General features: G+C 36.5%; 1 protein-coding gene across 1 annotated transcript in view; it reads left to right on the top strand.

Annotated features, from left to right (window-relative positions):
- The first annotated feature begins 1,382 nt into the window (after positions 1-1,382).
- Positions 1,383-24,172, top strand: part of MALRD1 (MAM and LDL receptor class A domain containing 1) — a 291,044-nt gene continuing 268,254 nt past the window's right edge. Inside the window, exons 1-6 of the mRNA XM_074814744.1 lie at positions 1,383-1,545; positions 5,566-5,706; positions 9,547-9,641; positions 9,720-9,881; positions 14,286-14,379; positions 19,462-19,605. Coding sequence (XP_074670845.1) covers positions 1,383-1,545; positions 5,566-5,706; positions 9,547-9,641; positions 9,720-9,881; positions 14,286-14,379; positions 19,462-19,605 — 799 coding nt within the window. The remainder of the gene's footprint in view (positions 1,546-5,565; positions 5,707-9,546; positions 9,642-9,719; positions 9,882-14,285; positions 14,380-19,461; positions 19,606-24,172) is intronic.

Genomic DNA, 24,172 nt, shown 5'->3' with positions numbered 1-24,172 from the left:
ACTGGCTAGATATCTCTCCCCACTCCCCCTCCTCAACCTGAAGATCCTCAGTTCATCCATGTAAAAGCTTTGTCAGAACTGGTGTGTTTCAGTGAAACACAGTTGAGGAATTCAAAGTTGATTTTGCATCTAAGAGATTGCAAATCAACACACTGACTTCTGTTTCTTGTACTGACGGAGTCCTTTTGTACAAGAATGTTTTAGTAATGCCCAACTCTGCTGGGTGAGCTCTGAATGGCTTACCACATAATGCACTGTAAATCTACAAATATTCTTCTTGACAGCTTAATAAGGAACTGTTGTGTTGACTCTGACTATACACTTTTTCTTCTAAATGCACTATTTCAGAACTAGTCATTACGCAAATTATGGGTGTGGAGTGGAGGTTATATCTATAACTAAATAACTCTGGACAGAGACTGAATATATTGGCAGGGTTGATTATTGATATATTAGGGGTTGATATTGATGGTAGTTTCCCCATATGATGTATTCCTGTATTGGGTGGCAAATTATTATTATTTTGACAAATTTGGACTGTGCTCGTTTGTATGATCATATTGTTCACTGTTCATATGAATTCAAATATGGGATCCTAGGTATGTGTAATTTTTTCCTTACTTTGGAAAGACTAGTAGTATCACACAGAAAATTATTTTTCCACAAAATACGGGAATCTAGTAACTTGGAAAATATTCATTAGTAGCCAGTCCATTCATGTATTTATGCAGATTGTGGTTACAGATATGATTCTATTAACAACCAGGTACTCTAAAGTAATTCAGTCATTATCTACAGTTGTAGCCCATGTAAATGATAAATAGGTACCACTTTTAACTATCAGCGTCATATGTCTACAGACTGAAAATTCTAAATCTTTCTGTAGATCAGTCACTTACAATCCCTTTGATGCAAAATCAGCTTTGAATTTCTCAACAGTTTTCTACATTCGATACACAAACTTCATAAGTTTTGTAAGCATTTGTCAGCTCCCTCTGAGAGAAGAGATCTTTATGAATGTCGGTCACTTAGTAATTCTATTCTGTTTTCCTGTTATGTTCTTATCTAATATATTTGCAAACTATTGGGCAATACATCCAATCAGTAAGTTAATGATATACAGTTGACTTGCATAGCATGCACCAACATTTTTTAGTCATAAACCAATGTTATAATTCAGTTAAATATTATCTAAAGACACACAGGTTGAAAGTCACTGCTTCATAGAAGTTATATAAGCTGTAGATTCAGAAAGTGAGGTTCTAAAATAATCTTTTGCAGAGATGCGTGTAAACACAGCTTCTTTAAAGACGCTTCATGACCAATACTAGACAGTCAAAGTAATTATTTTCCAGGTGAAAGCTTGAATAGTAACAAAGCCCATGAACAGATCCTTATTCTTCTGTGCATTTTATTGTTTTGCACTGGTAAATACTCAGTCATCTACAGGAAGTGGATGCCAACGTGGTGATGGCTCCTCTGCTCCATCTGGGGAACTGTGCGTTTTCACCAACCAATGTGGAGAGAGCAGTGATGAGAAACACAGTAAGTCTCAGTGGCCTTCATCATAAGTGTGATATGATTCGATAACTGAATGCGGCAGCAAAGAGAACTGGGGGGGATATTTTTTATGTTACAAAAATGTTTGGGAATTAATTTTTTTCCCCACCCTCTTCTTCATTTCATTTTCTAAGACAGTTTCTTCCTGCTTCAGTTTGATTTTTCTATACAGTGCAAGTCTTTCATAAATCTTCATATGGATATTACATAGCAAAGCAAGTGTTTCCTCATCCATGTAAATTCAATGGAGTTTTAACAAATATTACTTTTTTTCCTTAATTCATGGTAAAATTGTTTGCTGAAATTCAGGTTTCATCCAAAATGCCTAGATCAAGGTATAAGACACAACAGCATTTTTTCAGTCTAGACAAGGAGGAAAATTTTCTTGAATTCATGAACTGATAATCCTGGCCTAATTTTTGTCACATTCAGAGGCTATGAATACAGTTGTTGCTGTTTCCCTTAAAGGATCTAAGCAGAGAGAGTGATTTTTTTTTTTTTTTTTTTTAACTGCTAGTGTCTGAGTAAATTTGCATCAGAAATCTACTATTTCCAGAATACTGGAAGACAAAATGATGCTGCAATTGATTTCATACAATGTGTAAGATACTCCTGTTCTTTGAGAATCTTGGTTCTGGAGTGTAAAGAAGAGCTTGGATTTATCAAAAATTCTAATTTTAATTAAAAGCTTATCTAAGTTTTTCCACTCAGTGTCCAGCAAAGGAATCTACCATATTTGTTGGGTTTTTAAGGTTTAGCTTTAAATTTAAAGTAGATTGTCTTTAGATGAGCCTGTGCATGCTGAAAAATGCTGATTAGAACATGTGAGTGATCACTGAGTTCAGCTGAAATCTGTGAAAAAAAAGCAGTAACTTAAATCTAGATTCCTCAAATTACAAATGTGTGTCCAGATACATGTTGCTTTTCTTCTTCCAGTATGACTCTGTTTTATTCAAATATGATGCAGATACCTGTTTGGAACAGGAGTCTAGAATCAACTCTAGGATACTTGATTTTTTTTCCTCTGTAGGTAAGACAGTTGTTAAGACTGTATTGGATATCAATACATTTTGTAACTTTATTGTGCTGTATTAAAATATATTAAATGCCAATGGCTGGAAATTATGCCTGTTGAACCCTCTGATGTGTGACTAACACATCTCAGGTTAGTGGGTTTTTTTAATCACTTGCACAAGAGATGGTTATTCTACATTTCACTGCATAGCCTTGAAATCCTCATCATGCTTGGTCTTGGTTTCCATAAAAAGAGCATTTTCTCCAGGCAGCACTTTCTATTATGATTGCAGAATATGCAGCGAGAGATGCAATCTTCCATTAATTTTTTGGAGGCTTTTTACACTTGTTTGCTGAGGGAATACTGCTATAGACAAATGCTTATATGAAAGTAGAGAAATTAAATGTTGCTCCAAAGCCTAGTTTAGAAAAATGAGCCTATGGGTTCTGTGAAAGTCCTAAATATCAAATAATGTTGTATTTTAAGTATGGATGAGCAAGAGGTGTGGAACTAGGCTCTGAGTGACAGGCTGTGGATGCTGGGGCTGCTTAGATTATTCTCTGGATCACTGAAGGAGAGGTTGACCGTCAGACATAAAGATAGAGATCAGGGTGTCAAACTGAAGATTCACCCTGCTGCCACCCACCCTTCTGATTTAGGATTACTGCAACATTATTTTTCTACTTAGGTTTCAGCTCTCTGATCTCATGTTCATGACAGGTCCCTGATGTTTGATTTGGGCCCTACTTCGGTTTAAGGATGTTTCTGCACTGAAAATATATCAAAATTCTAATTTTGGATGATGTATTCTTATTGTCATTTCGGACTTCATATGTGGTTGGTTAGTGCTTTGCCACAACATTGGAAAAGGAGCAGAATACACCTTAATCTGAACTACTATTGCAAAATATTCAATAGGGGATGAATGCTAACTAACTACTCTTAAAAATATTTTGTTCCCAGAATATCGCAAACTGAGATTTTCATACACATACACACTTGAAATAGAACCTTAAACTGTAGTCTGTTTCTGTGGGACTTGGAATTTTTCCTTAGAGGTTATTTTAAGTATTTGTTTTGTTCACAGGAAATTCTGCAAAAAAGTATCTAGAACATACCACACATTTCTTCCTTCCAGCCTTTTCTTCTTCAAGCAGTGATTTTTATCTTTGTAAATCTATCTTCCAGCAAATTTACATTGGTTTGCTTTTAAGATATATTTTCTGTGAAAATGAATATTGCCTTGGAAAATAATAATGAACGATCAAAGATTATTTTTTTAAATTAAAAAGGTACTGTTCTTGCCATTTTGTACATATTGATTTTAAATTGTTTTTTCAACTATGAGAATTCCCAGGGAAATATTGAATGTGATTTTGGTGTATTTTATGTAATGGTAAACAGATATGCCTCAGCAGTATTTGTGCTTTTGATGAACCATGGACATGCTTTTCAGCCACTTAAAGAGCTAACGAATAAAAGAAACAATAAAATGTTGGTTGATGAATCGGCCGATCTGTACATTAACTTGAGTCTGGAATGCTTACGTGAATTATATCCATTTTCCCCTCTCTCGCCTTATAATTAATTGTTCCAGTAAGTTGATGTGAATATGAAAGCCATAAAATTGGACATCATAGAGTGACCACAAACGCTGCACTTATAATTTAAAATTATTAATGAACTGTGATAACATAGAATAGACCAAAAGCATTAACAGGGGCCTGAGTGAGCACCAATTTGAGAGGGAGTGCAAAGGCATTGTAGTTCTCAGGTCTAACCAGAATCCTGATTAGAAGGCAGAGGCTTAACCTATCCTCTGCTGTGTAACAGAAAATGCAGGTGAACTGAAAGCTTCCACACAGTGCATGAAATCTGGAGATGGTCCCAAATACCAGCCATTCTGCTTGGGGTGAAATTGCAATAAGCTTGTTCTTGACAGATGCATTTGATTAGACTTTATTTTTTTAAATACTTCCACCACTGCAATAAGTGGTTGAACAAATGGGGCTGTCCAGCCAGTCAGGCACATGTAAGCTGTTTCATTCAGCTTGGATGCGATGCAAAAATGGCTTTCTGAAACCAGAGCAGAAAAAAACATCCATCCATCCCTCTCAATATGCAATTATTTATCTGGTCACATACTCACTGCAAATGCTCTGAATGAACAGGTATACCAAGCTGGGTCCTGTGCCAGAAGGTTCTGCTTCCTTTTCTAACCTATGCTGCCCTACAGGGGAATGTGGAAGGGAGAGAAACAGTCCTTCCCCACCACATTGCTATGTGCACTGGAAGAAATAAGTCAGATGAAAGGTAAATGGGGAGACCATGTCCTTTTGAGGACTTGTTTCAGCTCTCCGCTGAACAATGTGGTTTCTGCTTTAATGCAGCAGCTTAATAAAGACGACGAGCACTGGTAAACTGTGGAGTACGTCAGATGATGAGAGCCTCACCTGTCATGAGTTATGAGGCCTTAGCGGGTTTCTGGGAATGGGCTTACCCTCCAAGTTCCTGAAAAATGCAATCTGCAAAATGGTGAAATAAACAGCAATGGAAAAAAAATATTTTTGCTAGCTGGTTATTTCCTCATGTTGAGTCTTTGTTTTTCTATGCAAGAAGCCTGGATAAACAGAGGATATACTGAAACTCTTCAGCTGATAGCTGCAGTGTATTTTAAGAACAGCCTCTGCATAAAAGATATGTAGACAAGTAGGTAGGAAACTGTCCTACATAACTTGTTTCATCTGGTGTGGGGAGGGCTTGGTGGGTTGTGGTTTTTGGTTTTTTTTCAATGTTCATTCTCTTTTGTCTCTTTTCCACTGCCCTGTTTCACTTTGTTCATGATTTAAAAATTCTGGTGTTTCTTACTTCTTTTAGGAGGCTCTTTTGAGTGTTTCTGTGTGCTAATTAAATAGCAAGCAATGGTGAGAACATATCCCTTTGCTTCTGTTTTTGAGGTTTTGATTTTTTGTTTGCTTGCTTCAATTCAGGTTCCTCCAGTGAAAAGTGTGATTTTGAAACTGATCTATGCAAAGCTCTTAATAAATTGAATTTACAGCCTGGATGGATAAGAAGAAATGGCATATCTGTCATGGGACCACCGTACTCTGACCACAATGGGAATGACAGTGGTGAGAATCCTCATGTTCTTTGAAGGAACAACGGGCTCTTACAAATTATGTAGTTCTCTATTTTATTTTCTTAATTATACTAATTTCTTGATAGCTCAGTTGTATTCTGCCACATGTTTTCTGAGCACTTGTGTCCAGGTTTTTAGGTGATTGTAATTACAATAACCCAGAATTCCAGAAAAAAAGACAATATTCCAAAAAGCAATTCTTGTTCTCATGGAGGAGCAAGTAATCTGTCATCAAGAGTTATGTTTATCTACCTGAGTGACCTTTACATGTTTTGGAGAGGAGATATCATGTGATAATTTTGGTCTTGATGGCTGCAAAATTTAGAAAGAAGTATTGGGTCCCCCATTTTGTGATGTATTTTCTTCTCTTCTTTGATTGCTGAATGCCCAGCTGTGTGTATCTGTTATCTGTGGCTAATATTACTGCTCCAAATATTTTGAGAGAAGATGACTTTGGATCTGGGGACAGGAAGAGCTTTGGTAGCCTGTTTGAGTCAGCTTCTCTCTAAATTGTATTGCAATTCTGCCTTGCATCAAAGACTGTCCCTCAACCAAGTAAGTCATTGTCCCTGTTCTCAGACAAAATATGTCCCTTATACTTGTGCAATTGCCAAGTTAACCCTGCATTCCCAAACCAGGCTTCTTCCTTCTGTAATATATGATTCTTTTCATACCTTGAGTCAACTTTTTTAGCTGCAGTAAGCCTTCTCCTGCTTAAACAAGTGCTGATTTAAACTGATGTTAACACAAAAATTTGAGTAACTACCAAAACTTTTTCATAAACAAATTTTATTTCAAGTTGTGAAACACTTTCATAACACCTCTTCTCATCAAGAATCAGGTAAAAGAAAAATACTATGGAATAAAAATATAACAAACTGACTAGAATCAAAATTAATTAACCAGGCAACAGTCTTGCTCTAGTTGAAGTTTCTAGGGTTTGTGCTTGAAGGGTAGGATACATCACATCAGGATGAAACAAAGATCTAAAAGATATTCTTGCTTATAACCAATAAAAAAATATTTATCTTGTGAAAAAATGCTTATCTTGTGAAGAACTGGTAGGGAGGGGAAAATCTGACTTATGCAGACACCCAAAGCCAGAAAAAGATTGAGAACCATCAATTTCAAGTGTTATAGAGGAAGCAAACTGTTCAGTCACATGTATATTCCCATTAACTTGTTTTGGGTGCTCAGTCACCATTGAATCTGCCAGGTCTGAATTGTGCGGTAGCCATATTAATCTAAGTTAATCAGATGATCAGATAACAGAAAGCTTGAATACTTGTACCTATTCAGCTTTCTGAGAGGCTGTGTACTGAGATCTGTGAACTGGATGTCTAAGGAGATTTAAATGTATTTGGTTATTTCGGTTTTCTACCCGGAGAGTGGATAAACTGTACTTTCATTTTCTGAATGCGTGTTCTAATCACCTAGGAAATATCTATCTCCTTATGGCAGCTATTCAAGTTTTCCCACTGCTGGTGACTCAACAGACTGTGTAATCAGTTTTGTGTTGGTTCCTGCTTAAAGACCAGAAATTATATTGTATGGTAACAATTGAGCAGAGTATGTTCTATGTCAGAGTATTAAAGGAAAGAGTTCCTGCCTTCAGGATAAGTAATTGCACATGCAGGAGAAAGAGAAGAGCAAAGATCACTTGGTAGATGTAACTCCTTTGAAGATTTATGTAATCATTTACCAGAAGCCAACACGTTTTTTTCAGTTCTGCCTCTTCTTACAGTTCTTATTCTCACTGAAAATGTAGTTGAACAGACTAGTGACAACCACTTTAAAAAAAACAAAACCAAAACCAAAAAACCCCAACAAACCACAAAAGAAAACACAGCCTGTTTTTACTAATTGAAACCTGTTATCTACACAGAGCTTTAATGTAAAATCACTGTTCAAAGAATTTCTTAAAATTACAATTTCTCCCCCTCTTTGTAAGACTTAAAATTCCTGTGGCAGGTGAAATCTGGTCTTGTTTGTGCATCTTAGATACATTTATCTTTAGGGAACTAAAAGAAAAAAGTTCAAAATGTTATGGAAGTTAAAAACCAATGAAACAGATTGGAGTCAGGGATAGGGCTCTGCTGAGGCACCAAGCCATCTGTTATCAGTAGGAGGAACATCCTTGCAGCTGGCAGGCTCTGAAAGTACTGCTTGAGCAGTCATGAAAGGCCTAAAACCTGGGAGGAGCATGGCCATTGCTCTGGTATCAGGCTGCAAAATGCTTTTTTGTGGTGGTTGCTTAGATGGCTCCAGCACTGTGCTAGTCTTATGGTCCTTTGTCAGTGACTTTCCAGTTGCACTCAAGGATGAGAGGTCAGGGTGGGTAGTTTTATAAATGAAGTATTTAGATGTTCCTACATATCCTCTGATATTTGGCCAAGAAGGCTAATGGCATCCTGGCTTGTATCAGAAATAGTGTGGCCAGTAGGGACGGGGAAGTGATCTTATCACTGTACTTGGCACCGGTGAGGCTGCACCTCGATTACTGTGTTTTGGGCCCCTCGCTACAAAAAGGACATTGAATTACTCGAGTGTGTCCAAAGAAGGGCAAAAAAGCTGGTGAAGGGTCTGGAGCACCTGAAAAGGGTCTTATGAGGAGCTGCTGAGGGAAGTGGGGTTGTTTAGTCTGGAGAAGAGGAGGCTGAGGGGAGACCTCATCGCCCTCTACGACTACCTGAAAGGAGGTTGCAGAGAACTGAGGATGTAACAAGCGATAGGACAAGAGGGAATGGCTTCAAGTTGCGCCAGGGAAGGTTTAGACTGGATATTAGAAAGTATTTCTTTACAGAACGGGTTGTTAGGCGTTGGAATGGGCTGGCCAGGGAGGTGGTGGAGTCCCCATCCCTGGAGGTGTTTAAGAGTCGGGTTGACATAGCGCTGAGGGATATGGTGTAGTTGGGAACTGTCAGTGTTAGGTTAATGGTTGGACTAGATGATCTTTAAGGTCTTTTCCAACCTAGATGATTCTGTGATTCTGTAGTAATCTAATTTTAGGACTTATTTTTTTATTCCTTCAGTCCCACTTGGGTTTTTTACTCCTTCATCTTTCTCCTTTCATTTACATGTTAATGTCAGAGGGCAGCAGTTTACCTGACATTGCTTGGAGTTTGGGAAGAAAGACAGAAGAGAAAGGAAGAAAAAAAAAGATTGAACCTTTTTTTCCCCCTTCCATTCTTTAACATCTCTGAAATCTCATGTTCAGGAAGAGCCAAATTTTGACTAGCAGTATTCAATATCCTAAAATAGGGTGGTTGCCTTCCATCTTTTAGAAAACCTGAAACAATATGGTCAGGAAGAGACACAATTGGTCAAAAGGCATAGCGACAATCATATTTCACTGACTCTTGTTGATCTGTTACACTTTCAAGTAAAGTAACGATTTAATTTGGAATTGTTTTGTAACTGGGAAGATAATGGTATCTTTAATCTTAGTGTGGAATTCTGAAGACAACCCTTTATATTGGGAGTGTGTACAGGGATACCATAACCTCCTCTCTGCACTGAGGCAGTTTTCTGAGCAGCCAAAAAACAGACCCATGTCCTGTTGAACAAAGGAACATGATAACTTCCTTGAAATCCTTTCCTACTTGAAATTTCAGCAGGAACTTGGATGAGTACTTTGTCAATATTTAATATGAACAAAAGCTTGGCACACAATGGCTACAAGTGTGATATGAATCTCTTTTGGGGAAAAAATTCTAGTTGGCTTTTTAGTTATTAATTCAGACCTCTATGTATGTCTCTTCTTGTTTTAATGTTGTATTTTATATAACTTTTCTCCAAGCTTCTAAGATATCTTTTTTATTCCTTTTAACAGCTTATTTCCTCTCATTGTCCTCTGAAATGCGGTCCTCTTCTGCAACTTTAAGGACCAGTGTTTTTCTTCCAACTGACAAAGAACACATTTGCCAGGTATTTTGAGGCATAGTCCTTGTATTTCATTGTTTGTCATAGTACTTTCCAGGCATAATCAGACCTTTTTTGTCCTAGATCACATTTCATTATTGGATCAGTCAAATGAGTGGAACATTGATGGTTGGGTTTCAAAAACACTCTGAAGATACTATTACAAACATCTGGCAAGTTTCAGGAGAACTGCAAAATCAGTGGAAAGCAAATACCATCACAATCAATAGCACTGAAGAGTATGAGGTTGGTAAATTGCGGTGACTGTCACTTGTTAAACGGTTTATAAATGGTGGGGTTTTTAACAAATCAAAGCTAAATATTTTATAAATGGAAAACGTTATTGTGAGGTAAGAGAGAGAAGCCATTTGGAATGTCATAGTTGCCATTAACAAATACTGTTTGTTTTTATCTCCTGGTGTTAAAACTAATGCCAAACCTTACCTAAACTGTGCATGTCTTAAATAAAACAATCAGTCTCACTGCATCACAAATTATCTACCTGCCCATAGAGGTGATATACTTGGGATCTTAACTTTCAATACAGAATTCCCTTAGCCTCGATCTAACTGTATCAATAAAGTCAAGATTTAATTTATATAGGGAATACCATTCTCTCATAGAGATACTGTTCTGTAGGGATGCTTCAAATAACAAATACTGTACTTAACTATTCATTGTAGCTTTGAGCCTTTGTCACAGAACACATGCATACGGTTTTATTTTGATCAAAGCTGCTGAAAAACAGTGCAAGCCTCATAGGCTATTTAAATGTTTATACATGTGCATTTACACAAAACATTAACACAGGAAATGTAACTTAGGGCTATAATATCGTGGATGATGTATCCTCACTGTTATGCATAATACTGGAGGGAAAGTGGAAAGCAGAGAAGACTATCAGGCATTTTCTTCTACAGAAGTTACTGTGAAGAATTGGTTAGTGTACAAACCTGAAGGCGTGAGAGCACAACCTCATTTCGATAAATCATGAGAGTAACATAATTACTTGACTTGCAGAGGTAGCATTGTGTTAAAGCATCCAACAAGATCTGGATTTTTGAAGTAATACTTGCCTGCTCAGCCCTGACTGAGAATGTATGTTATAAAATACCTGTACCTAACTCAACACAAGTATCAATGTTGTTACTTGTCAATAACTTACCTCTACCTGATATGAGTGTACGTATAGCAATCTGAGATTGTGCCGGAAGGTTTTAATTCTAGATATACATTTTCATGCCTCATATTGTTTAGAAAATTGAGTGAGTCTGGGAATGACTAATATCATATGGTATCTTCTTCCTCTCAATTGCTGGATCAAATGCTAATTAGATTATTGCTGCAATCTTTGTTATCCTTTGGTCTTTATAGAGTGAACTGATGGGCACAGTCCAGCTTTAAAGAGGCACGTGTCAAACATACTGCAGTAATCATTGCAACTGACTAAAGAAATGTAGCTGAGCACCCCACCAAACCTAGATCCTGAAGCTGAGCAAACTTTCTGCTTTGGTTGCATGTTTTTCCTCCAGTGACAACTTGCAAGGTTCTGGTCACACAAGTGAATGCAATTCATATGCCCTTTTGCACTTGTTCTTTTGATATGACAAGATCTTTAAACCTACAGGGCTACCTGTGGCATTTTTCAAGATAAAATTTTGATGATTAAAGTTTCTATGGAAAAAAAATGGATGGGAATAAATGTTTTTTTGGGCAGTGTAGGAATCTCTTTGAAATAGAATGCTTGGGTATTTTTGTCCATTTTGCAAACACACTTGAAGTGAGATTTTAATTAAAATCAATCTTCACTACTTGTTTTCTTTGCTCATCTTGATGTTGACTATTAAATACTTTTTGTACATTCCTGAAAAACCAAAAAAAGTTTTGATTATGGAGTAGGTGATTTGGTTTTGACTCTCAAAAATCTCCATCTGTAGGGAATTCTGAAATACAAAGATTATCACTGCTTTAATTACTGAACACACGACAAGCTCGGTATGTCTGTTTTGGCTGGCTTTTGGAGAACTGGATCATGGATTGCTCTCCTAAACTACCTTCCTCTTGTTCTATTGAGAACAAATTTCTGTCTCCTAGACTTCATTAAGGGAAATGGTTCTGGGCTTGGGGTTCGATTCACTTTTGTCTTCGTGTTTGATCCTCTCTTCCCCTTGGACTTCGCTGCTGCACTGGGAATCTGCCCCCATGGCTGCACTTGTGGTGGAAGCCCAGACTGTGTTAGATGCAGTCTACATTCCCATTACAGCTGTCCTTGCCACTGAAGGAGCCGCAATGTTAATTTGTTCTAACGGCCATAGATATTGCATATTTAGGCAGGAATTATTTATTACAGTTATGAGCAAACGGTGTCATTAAATAGACATTTTCATTACAGATTTTTGGACTGAAGAAGCTCTAGACTTTGTGAGAGGGAAAAATGAACAATTTCTTGCTCAAATAAATGTGGATGGGAGTCAGTTTGGTTAGTATCAGACTGAACTCCTCAGGAGAGGGCATGTGAGTATCTGTGCCAGATAAAGCCTGGGTAAGTTTTTTTTCAAGGCCTGAGAGCAGCTGGAGGAATCTAACATGATTTTCTGTCATCTGGAAGAGGGGAAGTTAAGACATGATGAAGAAAAAAATAGAACTGACGCTTTTCTAGAGAGATAGGTTCAGAATTGCAGCACTGACTCTGATCCGACTTCAGTCAGTAGTAAACCTTTCATAGACTCCCCTCCTGTAGTCAAACACTTTTAAATAGAAACAGTGGTTTGTTCTGTCATTGGAAAAACTTCCCCAGGTGTTCAGAATACCAGGATGTGTTGAATGTCTACAACATCAGTCAGCAGGAAGCTCTTTCTAGTGACATTGATAAAACATACATTTAAAGCAAGCTTCTTAAATCCAACCTTTTATTATATTGACCAAGTAAACAAACTGTTCATGAGTTTTGACGAAACACAAGTTAAATACTTTGTGTGCTCCTATGGAAGCGCCACCTCTAATTTTGCACCAGCAACATGAGAGAGCACCTCTTTAGCGTTGTCTAAATCACTGTGTCTCACTTAAAAATAAAATCTGACTATGAAGCCCTAATTGCAAGATATATATATATATTTACTATAAATTAACTTATAAATATTGACTTCACAATGAAAATATCACTATGAAAAGGACAAATATTTGTCAAATCCTTGATATTAAAAATATTTCTTGTGTTTTTAATTACAAAACAGTGTACTAGATTGGTTTAGAACCTTATCTGAAACCATGTAATCATAAAAAAAGACAATATGAATATAATATTTGTCCTACTGGTGATGTTACCAAAGTATACATCAACTATACCTGTTGCTGCAGCAACATTCAATAATTCAAATTATTGTTTTCTGAAACAAACAGAAAGAAAAATATATAGACGTGTGTATATATAAAAACAAACTAGATGTGGATTTCTCACTGGTGATATGGCAGCTAACATTACATCTGTCTCTGGTTGAATAATGCCAGGATAATTTGACTTTACAGGCTGCTATGTTTCTTGTGCAGATCAACTACAGCTTAAGAAAAACAAATTAACAAACAAACCCCCAAAAACTCACCCCCCCAAAAACCTCAACTCATACCATAATGATCATATCCTTGGCTGAGTTGTATCATTTTGTACAGTGGAATATTGTACTCTTGATGATAATTTATAGGATAAATGCAGGTTTTCTCTTGCAGTCTCTTAAACTATGAACTAAATTGCCCCTGAACTCTAAATATAATATTTGAAAACTTCTTATCTAGCTAACACTGTACGTGCACTATTAAGAGCTAGAATGTACCTCCAGGTCAGTTGTGCCTCCAGAACTCTGGAAAAGCCTGGAGCTGTAACATCCTAAAATATGGCTAGGGAATAATTTAAGGAATGTTATTCATATGATTGATTTGTTGGGTCATTTTGATTGGTGTGGTTTTTTGTTGGATTTTCCCAAGGTCTGTGGTTGATCAGTCCCTTTCTACATCACTGTTGAAAAACTGTGGTAGTTTCTACATTTACAAATGTAGATTGATATCTGCCCTTAAGATGGAAATGTAAAATATTTGTAACTTCTTGTGTATAGAAGACTTTGTTAGGAAAAAAAAGAAAAATATCACCGTTGTAATATTAGAGCAGAATAACAGTTGACCAAGTACTCCTCAAGGTTTGTTTTGGCTAATAGCTTGATGAAAGCCTTCTGACTAATGGTGTTTGTTACTCTCTTTGCTCCAGGTCTCTGATAAATTCTGAAAACAAGCAGAAAATGTTCATATTTCCAGTCTATGGTGGAATAATGGCTTGATAAAACACAAAATCTTTTGTATTTCTTAACTGTCATGATCCTTGCTTAACTTTTAATGTATTTTATTGTGGTTTTCAGATCCTTCCTGTTAAATGCTGCTTCACTCTTGAGTTAGATGATTAGACTATATATCTGTGTTGACGAGCCACAGAGATGTGAAAAAGCCAGGGTGGTAATCCTCCAAAATTGTTAATTGCATTATTTTTGTTCTCATATTTCTAATAGAAACTCTATGGACTAGACTGGCATACCTTGGGATGTTTTTTCTCTTGTCTGTGACACTGATTAATGCCATTTCTTGTTGATTTGCTGTTAATCTCTGCAGGTTATCTTTTGGGGGATGGTGGAGACCCGGAGACAAGGTGAAACTGTTGCCATTGATGATATTACTTTCAGTGAAGGATGTTCTCTGGCATGTGGTAAGAATACCTGTTTTTCAGGAGACAGATCATTTTACTTTGTCTTTCCCTTGGACTAGAAGGGAAAACATGAAGGAAAGCCTTTTGGTATTCAAATGCTTTCTTAACTCCATAAGTGTTTTTGTCTCTCTCATTTTCATTTCTCTAAACCATCATCTGTTTTATCACATCTAAACACAGTTACAAACAATGACAATAAATACCTTAAGAAATCTGGTACGGTATAAATGTAGCTTACTGCAGCCAGGAGATCACTAAGGCCTCAGTGGGCAGAAAAGATCTACTGGTTTTGGCCGAAGAATTGATGGGTTCAGCCAGCTCAGGAAAAGCTTTGGAGCTGCTTTAGGGAGATTACCAAGGCACCTGTGCGTGGTTTTAAATGTGTGAAGGTCCTGATCCTCAGTTGTGTAGTGGGGCTATTTTGTTCTGCTCTACTACATCCAAGAGCTATAACATCAGGCTAGTCAGCTCTGCAGCCAAACCATTCATGCATGTCAGGATTCTTTAGCAAAACATTTCCTATTTCTCTTTTCAACCCAATGTATTTCCATGGGAAAGGAATATTACCCATCCTAGCATAAATTAAATTGCTTGCTGCTCTGTATTACACAAGAAGATTGCACTGTGCACCTATGTCACACCCTCAGGTGAGCACAGCCCTGATTCAAAGCACTTTCCTTGTTTTCCTGCCTCTGAGCTGTTCTCAGGCCCTGCGACAGGCACTGAGAGTTCAGTCTTAAATTTAACTTGAGATATGGAATGCAGTGTTTGACATAGACTAAGCTAGGTTACATGATTGGTTTTGTATACTGTGGTCTAAAATAAAGCTCTCTATATTCCCTAGTAGGAAAAACTATTGAAAATAGATGCACATGGTTATTAACATATTAGAGTGCTGAGCAATTGTAGGCAGATCACAGTAAGAACAAGATACAAATCCTAGTATAATGATTCAGGCAGGCATACATATTTATTTCAAAGAGGATCTGTATTGGGGAAATAAAATTTCAGGTAACTAAACTTGGTCATGTAAGTCTCCATGCTTCAACCTGCTTACAATGTAGAAATATAGAAGCAAATGTTATATAAATATTTTCATGCCAGGGCCCATCTTGCTTTTCTGTTTTGTAGAGGTTTTCTAGCAGTACTACTTAGTGAGCAAAGATGATAATTTAAAACTTTGTGCATACTTGTCTATGAACTCAGGTAAGTTTACAACGTGCTTTCTTTGAAAAAATGAATTTGAAACTGACAATGAAAAGAGGACAGATGTGTGTTTCTCCCAACTTCTTTCTGTTCCTTGGAGGGTTTCTGCAGATGAAAGGGCAGGTTTGAAATTGAAAAAAAATGTATTGTTAAATTCTAGCAACCCATATAGTTGCTTAACCAATTCACACAGGAGGATATAAATCTCTGTACAAATATACTGGCTATTTTCATAAACAAAGTGCTTCTAAAGGAAAAAAAAAAAAAAGAAAAAACAAATCAGCTATAGAGATGACAGTCTCAAAGAGATGAAAAAATCAAAAATTGAAACAGAAACAGGATGTATTCACCAAAACTTATAAAAGTAGGTGTTAAATTTAGCTTACATGACAGCTGTTGAAGTATATGGTGTGGCATACAGATTGAGCTGCTGTACTGTTAAGTACCTCAGGTATATTCTAATAAGAACCAGTTGTTCTCCTGTGCTTCCCCATTAGGAAAAGTCAGCTTCATTAGGTGACATCTAAATTTCTCACAGCAGGCAAAAACAGGGTCAAAAGATCTTAATTTTCTCCTTGAAAGAGGAACTTTACTACTAAATATCTTCCAATAATTAAGACAAAAGGTCAAATCAATGGTTGTTTGAATTTGAAAGCATTTTTTCTAGTCCTTATGGAATGTCTGGCTAAGAAAACTTTAAATGAAGACTGCTTTATTTGCATGAAAATTGTAGTTAAAATTTGCATTTTTAATGTACCATTCCTGTTTTTCAATCCCAGTGTAAATGCACATAAGAAGTTACCTGTGCCTTTGTATTCATTAATATGATTGTGCTTTTTAGGGTTATGAGTAAAATAGGTTAAGTATTTGTGTTTTCAGGAGTTTTTTGATACAAACTGTGATGGCTAAATATAAATGTAATTTCATTAAGTTTTAAGTTTTTTCTTCCCATCTCTCCTTCCCCTGTCTCCCAAACTGCCCCACCTTCAGTCTCTTGTTCAGTTCTGCTAGACAGTAAACTTTATGCATTTAAAAAACCCAACCACAACTCTATCTTCAGTATAGCAATTTAAGATACTCTATGGTTTGTAGTTTTTCCAACAGCTGCCAAATTGTTTGTTATCACTCAAAAACAACACAGCTTTTTATTATGCAATTGCATATGTACTGCAAAAAAATATTTTCCCTGTCAAATAGAAAATATTAAATTTATGCTCTAAAACATACGTAATAAAAAATCTCCTTTAATTATATCTTTAATAGACCTTCTATTCAGAGGCTTCATATTCTTATCCAAGTGTCTGATTGCCCTGCAAGTGTCTTGACTCCTGACAAATTATATATGTAGAAGAACTCTAATAAGATTGCTGTTCTGATCTTGCCATAAGGGTGAAAGCCAAGACCCCCAAGGCATGAAAATGGAAGGCTATAAGGGAGAACGAGGTTTTGTCCTAAGTCACTTGTAATGCAGATGTAGTATACCTTCTCCGTAAAGATTATTTTTTAAATTGGAGTAGTTATGTATGTATTACTTATATAAATTTTGACAAAAATCCAGTATGAATACTTCAACTGAAAAAAATTTCAAACTTAATTCCTTAGTTAATTCAAAGATGTAGCCTTTAATATCACAGATGCAGAACTGCTACAGGGATGGGAGTCAGAAAATCCAAAATACTAATCTTGCTGTTGTCTGACACACTGCAGAATTAAGAGCTGGAAAATGGGTATTTTGTCCCAAGAGACAGAGATTATTGTCAGAACAAAAAAATTACCTCAGAAATATTTACAGATAAATTAAAAAATGTAAAATCAATCAAAATTGTGTTTCAATAATTAAAAAGTGTTTAAAGAAGAGCATGATTTCTTTTGATTGTATTTGCAGCTTTTTTCAAATGTTGAAATTTGACAAAATCCATTCTTTTCTAGACCATTTTAGAATTTTGCATTTTCCATGTGAAATAAGTTTTCTACAAGCTCTTCTTGCTTAATACACATGGTTTGAAAAAAGTGCATATTTAGCAACACTGGAACAATGAAGAAATGAGAGGTTTGTAGTGTCACCTGGACAGGACATTTCACTTGAGATGTCAGTAGTGTGAATAGCACAATAACAGTAGTAACGTCTATGTATACTGACATACGATTGTTTCCTCCATACAGTTAGGAATCTCCATTTTCTCTGGGATACCCTTTTTATTTAAAAGCCCGTCTTAACCAGATTGCCTTTCCCCTGCAATAGTATTAAGAAGTGGAACTTCCATTATCTTATTGCAATCCTGCTTAAAAACATTTATTTCTGTAGCCATTATTTATTACACAAAAACTTGCAGCTACTATCTGGCATCTTAAACTTCATAGAATCATAGAATGGTTTGGGTTGGAAAGAACGTTTAAAGATCATCCAGTCCAACCCCACTGATATGGGCAGGGACACCTTGCACTAGATCGGGTTGCTCAAAGCCCCATCCAAGCTGGCCTTGAACATCCACAACCTGTCTGGGCAACCTGTTCCACTCTCTCACTGCCATCATCATAAAATTTTTCTTCCTTATATGCAATCTAAATCTACTCTCTTTCAGTTTAAAACATTGTGACTTGTTCTGTCACTACAGATCTTGGTGAAATGTCTCCATCTTTCTTATAAGCCCTCTTTAAGTATTGAAAGGCTGCAATAAGGTCTCTCTGGACCTTTCTCTTCTCCAGGCTAAACAATGCCAAACTCTCAGCCTGTCTTAATAGGAGATGTGCTCCAGCCCTCTGATAATGTGCACAAAATGCACATTGCTGGCTCATGTTCAATTTTTCATCCACCAGTATCCCCAAGTCCTTCTCTGTAGGCCTGTTTTCAATCAGTTAATTGCCCAGTCTGTACTGATAATGGTGGTTGTCCTGACCCACATGCAGGACCTTGCACTTGGCCTTGTTGAACTTCATGAGGTTTACGTGGGCCCACTCCTCAAGCTCATCAATGTTCCTCTGGATGGCATCCCTTCCCTCCAGCATAACAACTGCTCTGCTCAGTTTGGTGTAATCTGCAAACTTGCTGAGAGCACACTCAATCCCATCATCTACGTTATAATGAAGATATGTAATAGTACTGGGCCCTGTATGGACCCTTAAGGGATACCACTCATTACTGGTTTCCAGATGGACATTGAGCCACTGACTGTAATGCTTTGGACACGGTCATCCAGCCAATTCCTTATCCATCTCACGATCCACCTATGAAACCCATATCTCTCCAATTTAGAGGTAAGAATGTTGAGGGAGATCATATCAGGAGCCTTATAGAAGTGCAGGTAGATGACATCCATAACATTTCCCTTGTCCACTGATGCAGTCACTCCATTATAGAAGTCCACTAGATTAGTCAGGCAAGATTTGCCTGTAAAACATTCTTGAAGACATGTGGTGATGTATTCAGAAATTTTTTGGTTCTAAAAAGAAGCATTCTGTTGTAAGTGTTATGGAGATGCTGCTGAGTTTAACCTCTCAGAAGTGATTTTTTGGTAGCTATCATCTAGAAAAGTAAATAGGTATTTCTTGTTATGACGTGTCATTTTTTATGTTTCCTGGCAACTCTCTCTGGAAGTGAATTCATGAATGTTGCAAAGACTGGCTAACATAAATAGCTCTGTAAGAAGCTCCATTGCTCTGAAAGAAGCATCCATCTTTAGGGAATGATTTTTTTAAAATGGTATCATTAAAGATGGCAGCCTGAAATACTAGACAGCATTCAGTGATACACAATGCTTTTGAAGTAACCAGAGGCAGAAATGCTGTCAAGTAGTTTAATGAGCATATGTTTCTAATGGGAAGTAGTCTCATAAATAATGACTTCTTAAGAAGTGATTGCTTTTCTTTGTCTTTTAGTACCACAGAGTTCTACTTTTGAGCTTAGCATGTGTGAGTGGCGTTCAGATCAGCTGGCTGAGCCTGCTATGTGGGCACAACTGCAAGCTGGGCACAAGATTGCCTCCTGTTCCTTCCTGAAAGACTGGAGTAACAATACTGAAGGTGGGAAATTTAAGTTAATGCACAATTACTAGCTTTCATGAAGAGTATGGTGCTTTTTAGGATAAGGGGGTGACTCAACAAAGAAACAGAACAGAATCATGGAAAGTAATTTTATGTATTTTGTACTTAAATTAGTTTTTGCTTTGACCATTTAATAAGGGCACTGTGAACACACCTGCTGATAAAACATGAAAGATTTTAATGTAAGAATTCCCATATAAACTAATAATTAATTTATTATCCAGTTAATTCTTTGTGTGGGATCTATGCAACAATTTGGTGAAATTAAATTAAATCCGTCTAAGCCCACAGCCCTTGTGTGTGGTTTTTTGGTTTGGTTTTGACACTTGGCAGTTTTACTTGTACTACTGTATTTGAGCATACAGTCAGGAATTTCACTTTGAACCTTTAATTAGGGGAGCTGTAGAGAAACATTTATAATACAAAATAGTTTGTTACTCTTAAAAACAATAAAATTAATCCAGTTGCACTTTTCAGAAGTAAAGACCAGCACTTGTTTTTGAAGTCACTGTGTACTGCTTGTCTATGGGTTTATTGGAAAGGTTTTTGAAAGCTTAATGGATATAAATGTCTAAGTGTTGTAATGTGAAATGGAATCACCTTGCCAACTAAGTGTTTGGCTTGTCTACTGAGACTGTCTTCAAAGGGGTTAAGTAGCACTAGTTGTAACAGTGTAATTTCTGATGTAGCTTTGAAGAACTGATAGCATGGAGATTACTGCTTGAACTTTGAGCCCACAGAAATGGAATTCATCTCATTGATAGCAGCAGAATGAATAGTTAAATATTGTTTTCATTTTGGAATGATTTTTAAAGTAAATTTTGGCATGCATTTCAACACACTCTAGTAACTGTAAGTCAAATTATAATGGAATAGCAAGCAAAAGCACTTCAGTGCATACACTCTTGAGACTAATTTTTGCATGTTAGCATTTTTTGTACAACAGAGAGCATATAGACTAGTAAAGCAGATTCTTTTTCTCATCTTTAAAAAAAAATAAAATAAGGAAAGAAAAGATGTCACACCACTTCAATTTCCACTGGGATATCTCACAAAAATAAGACTTTTCATTTGATTTTATTTTAAACATCTCCCCGAAAGCTGTTGTATCAGTGCCATACCTTAACGTGATACCTCAAGGGTTAGTGAAGGGTATGGATTTACTTTTTATGACAATATTGTGCTAACAGAAAAGATACTGAAATTCTGTAAGTGGCTTTTACAGGACCAGGTCACAAACAATGTCTATTGAAACAAAACACATTTTGAAATGTCTGCTGTATAAGTGCTTGGGCATTGTTGTATATATGTGCCTAGGTGACTGAGTAGACTGAGCACATAACACAAACAACTGCTTGGGGACATTCCCTGTGCTTCCATGTCATAAAGAAAGAAAAAAGAAAAAAGAAAATGTGAGAAGAAATAAGTGTCAAAACACCACAAACAATTTAATTCATCATTAACATTGAAAAGTATTGAAAAATCTGAACTATGATTGCTCACCTCTCAATATATTCAGTATTTCTATTCATGCAGATTTGCAGAGGCATAAATGAAGAGGTTGAATATTAACTAAAATTCTAAAAGCTAGAGAAATGGTATGCAAACTGCAAAAAATGCCATACTTCAAGGCTCAAACTTGCAATGCAAATAGAGCTTGACTAAGCTTTAGTTTCTGATTTTGATCAAAGCTTCCAGCACTATAAATAGAAGACAGGTAAGAAACTAAATTATAAAGCAGAAGTCTAGACAATTATATTTATAAAGAAAGGATTGCTTATAGGCTTTGAATAATCCTCCTTTCCTGGTATTCTTAAATTTAATAAAATACTTTCTGTCCTTGGTGGACTTTTTTTCTTTGTTCTTTTATTGCTTCTTTTCTCTTCTGTTGTATTGTAGGCACTTCCTCTGTAAATTTTCCTTTTAATTTCTCTAGTGTCAAAAGTCCTTACAGAGGTTTTATATTCCCTTGCAATACTGTTCATAAAATATTTTTTTTTGTTGTTTTCTTTATTGATATTTCCAGTATGCTATGTAGTTTCCATAGTTTGTTCTTCTTACATTGGATTAATCTAGTTTCCTACATCTGGGGTAACACTTCTTTATTAAGAAACTAATGAAACTAATGAAACCAATTCTCTGCATAATAAAAATAAAAATTATGAGATGCAAAAAGAAATCAAAGGAAGTTCTATGGCTTTTAAACCCAACATTTCAGATAACTAATGATAAAAATCCCTCAAGTTTAAACATGAAAAAACCCAAATCATTAGATTATGTGATTGATATTTTTTCCTCTTTTTTTTTTTTTTTTCCTTCAAGATTTCATCCATGACTTGTGAGTTCATGGAAATTCACCTTCAAAGAGTAGAAACAATGACAGTTCAGATTTGATGACTTCTTTCCTCAAAACAGTTGAATGGGAAGGTTGCAGGGATTTGGTTCAGAGACTGAACAGTTCTCTGCTGTGGAAGAGAACTTGCCAGAAAAGGAAAGGTCCCACTCTCTGGCTCAATTTTAACTGTAGGCTCAATTGTTACTTTAAAACTGGTAGCATAGATTCAAAGTCATGTGGTTTGTGGAATAAAAAAACATGGATTAAAGCAGGAGTAACAAGATTTAAGTCAGAAAATGGTTAAGATGGCTAAATATTTATAGGCTTTGAGTTTTCAGTGTAGCAGGATAGAGGCAGGTTCACTAGCCCACCCCAGCTCAAAGAAGACACTGGACCACCTCAGCAGTAAATTGTAGACTCTGCTTCTAATTGGACTCCATTGCAGTCAGTGACTGGTCGTTCCACAGGACTCCAAAATTTGCTTACGACACACAAAATTTTTCTTCAAAACTGAAAGAAACAAGACCATCTATCTAAAATCTGATTAAGCAGCCACGTGGGGAAAATAAAAGGCTTTATGGAAAGATATTAAAGTCTACACTCTTTATCCTGGCAACCATCCCAGCATCTCTTGTCAGGAACACAGACACCTCTGTGACTCAAAAGCCCTACTACCACATTGGCAGGAATGAAGTGGCTTTTCGGGGATTCCTGTTCTACTTCTAAAAACGTGGGGAAGTTTGGCACTTCAGAAACAGAAAGTCACAAAATTCAAGAGAACAAACATGGTCAGACAGTGGAATAGGCTGCCCAGGGAGGTGGTGGAGTCACCATCCCTGGATGTGTTTAAGGGTCATTTAGATGAGACGTTGGGGGATATGGTGTAGGGTAGAACTTTGTAGAGTAGGGCTGATGGTTGGACTCGATGATCTCAAGGGTCTTTTCCAACCTGAATGATTCTGTGATTCTGTGGTAAAGAAGGTCAGAGCATAAGCACAGTAATATGCTATGGAGTGTATTGGACTGAGGGAAATTCAGACCTTAGAGAAGAGCTGCAAAGTTTGTAACAAATGAAAAAAAAATGTTATCAATAAAGTTAATCTTTAGAAAGCTACTTGATAAATGTTGGCTAAAGGTAATTAATAATAAAAAAAAAATCCCTGGAAGAGGGGAAACAAATAAGTACTTTAGCATAGTTTATTGCCCATCCAGTTAAACTGACATGGTTCTAGTTTTACAGGCTATAGAGAAGAGGGAAAAAATAATAGTAAAAAACCCAGTATTTTTCAACACAGGAGTTTCTGGAGTCTTAATTTCTGAAAGTAGGCCTCGATATGTCTCAGAAACATTCACAATACTTGCATAAAACTTATTCCCTGAATAGCTGTCAGTATCCCTTGCGGACACACTATCGTTCTGGATGTTTCATAGAACTTTTGGTTATCTAGTGCTGTTCACTTGCTTTCTTATCTAAAAATCACGTCAGCTCCAATTTTCCCTGTTTAGAGATTCAGGAACTTAAACTAACAGAGGGAAAAGAATGTTAATTACCATTAGGCTCAGAAAATAAAATTGATTTTTTTTTTATAATGGCATCGGAGAATTCTGAAGTTCGATAAAGAACCAGTAGTATAAATTTTAATGCTGATGCATATTTCTCTTCTGTACAAGGTAATAGTCATGGAAGTGTAGATGCTTTCTTGATCTCTGTCAAACAGAATGCTGGGTTAAATCTATAATGTTTCCTCAAATCACGGTTAACCACTATGGCATGGAATTACAAACTTAATTCTAATGAAATTACATCCACGTATTTCAGTGTAAACCATTGCATAACACAAAGAGTAAACTGCCAACAAAAGGAAAAGAATAAAACCAAATATTTTCCTTGTGAAATGACACTTTTTCCCTTCAGTTTGAAATAAACTTTGCAACATCTGCATTTGAGATAAGTTGTGTTTAGAGACATGAACACAGAAACAGCGGACTTAAGACCTTAAATCAGTCCTTGTTTATTATTTTAATAGCTGCTTCAGAAGGCAGCAAAATATTCAGTGACTCAGGAGGGTGAAAAGAAGACCTGATGCATTTGGTCAAAAGTATTTAGCCATTTTTATTTCTGACAAATAAAAGACACTGTTGAGGGGATGGAGTACTCTTAGATCTCTGTAGGAACACTTTTATAAGGGGCAGTAGGTCAAGAAGAGCACA

Source organism: Strix aluco, chromosome 1 (assembly GCF_031877795.1).
Source record: "Strix aluco isolate bStrAlu1 chromosome 1, bStrAlu1.hap1, whole genome shotgun sequence".
Taxonomy (NCBI): Eukaryota; Metazoa; Chordata; class Aves; order Strigiformes; family Strigidae; genus Strix; species Strix aluco.
The sequence above is the reverse complement of the archived record's forward strand: the minus strand, read 5'-3'. Positions and strand labels throughout refer to the sequence as shown.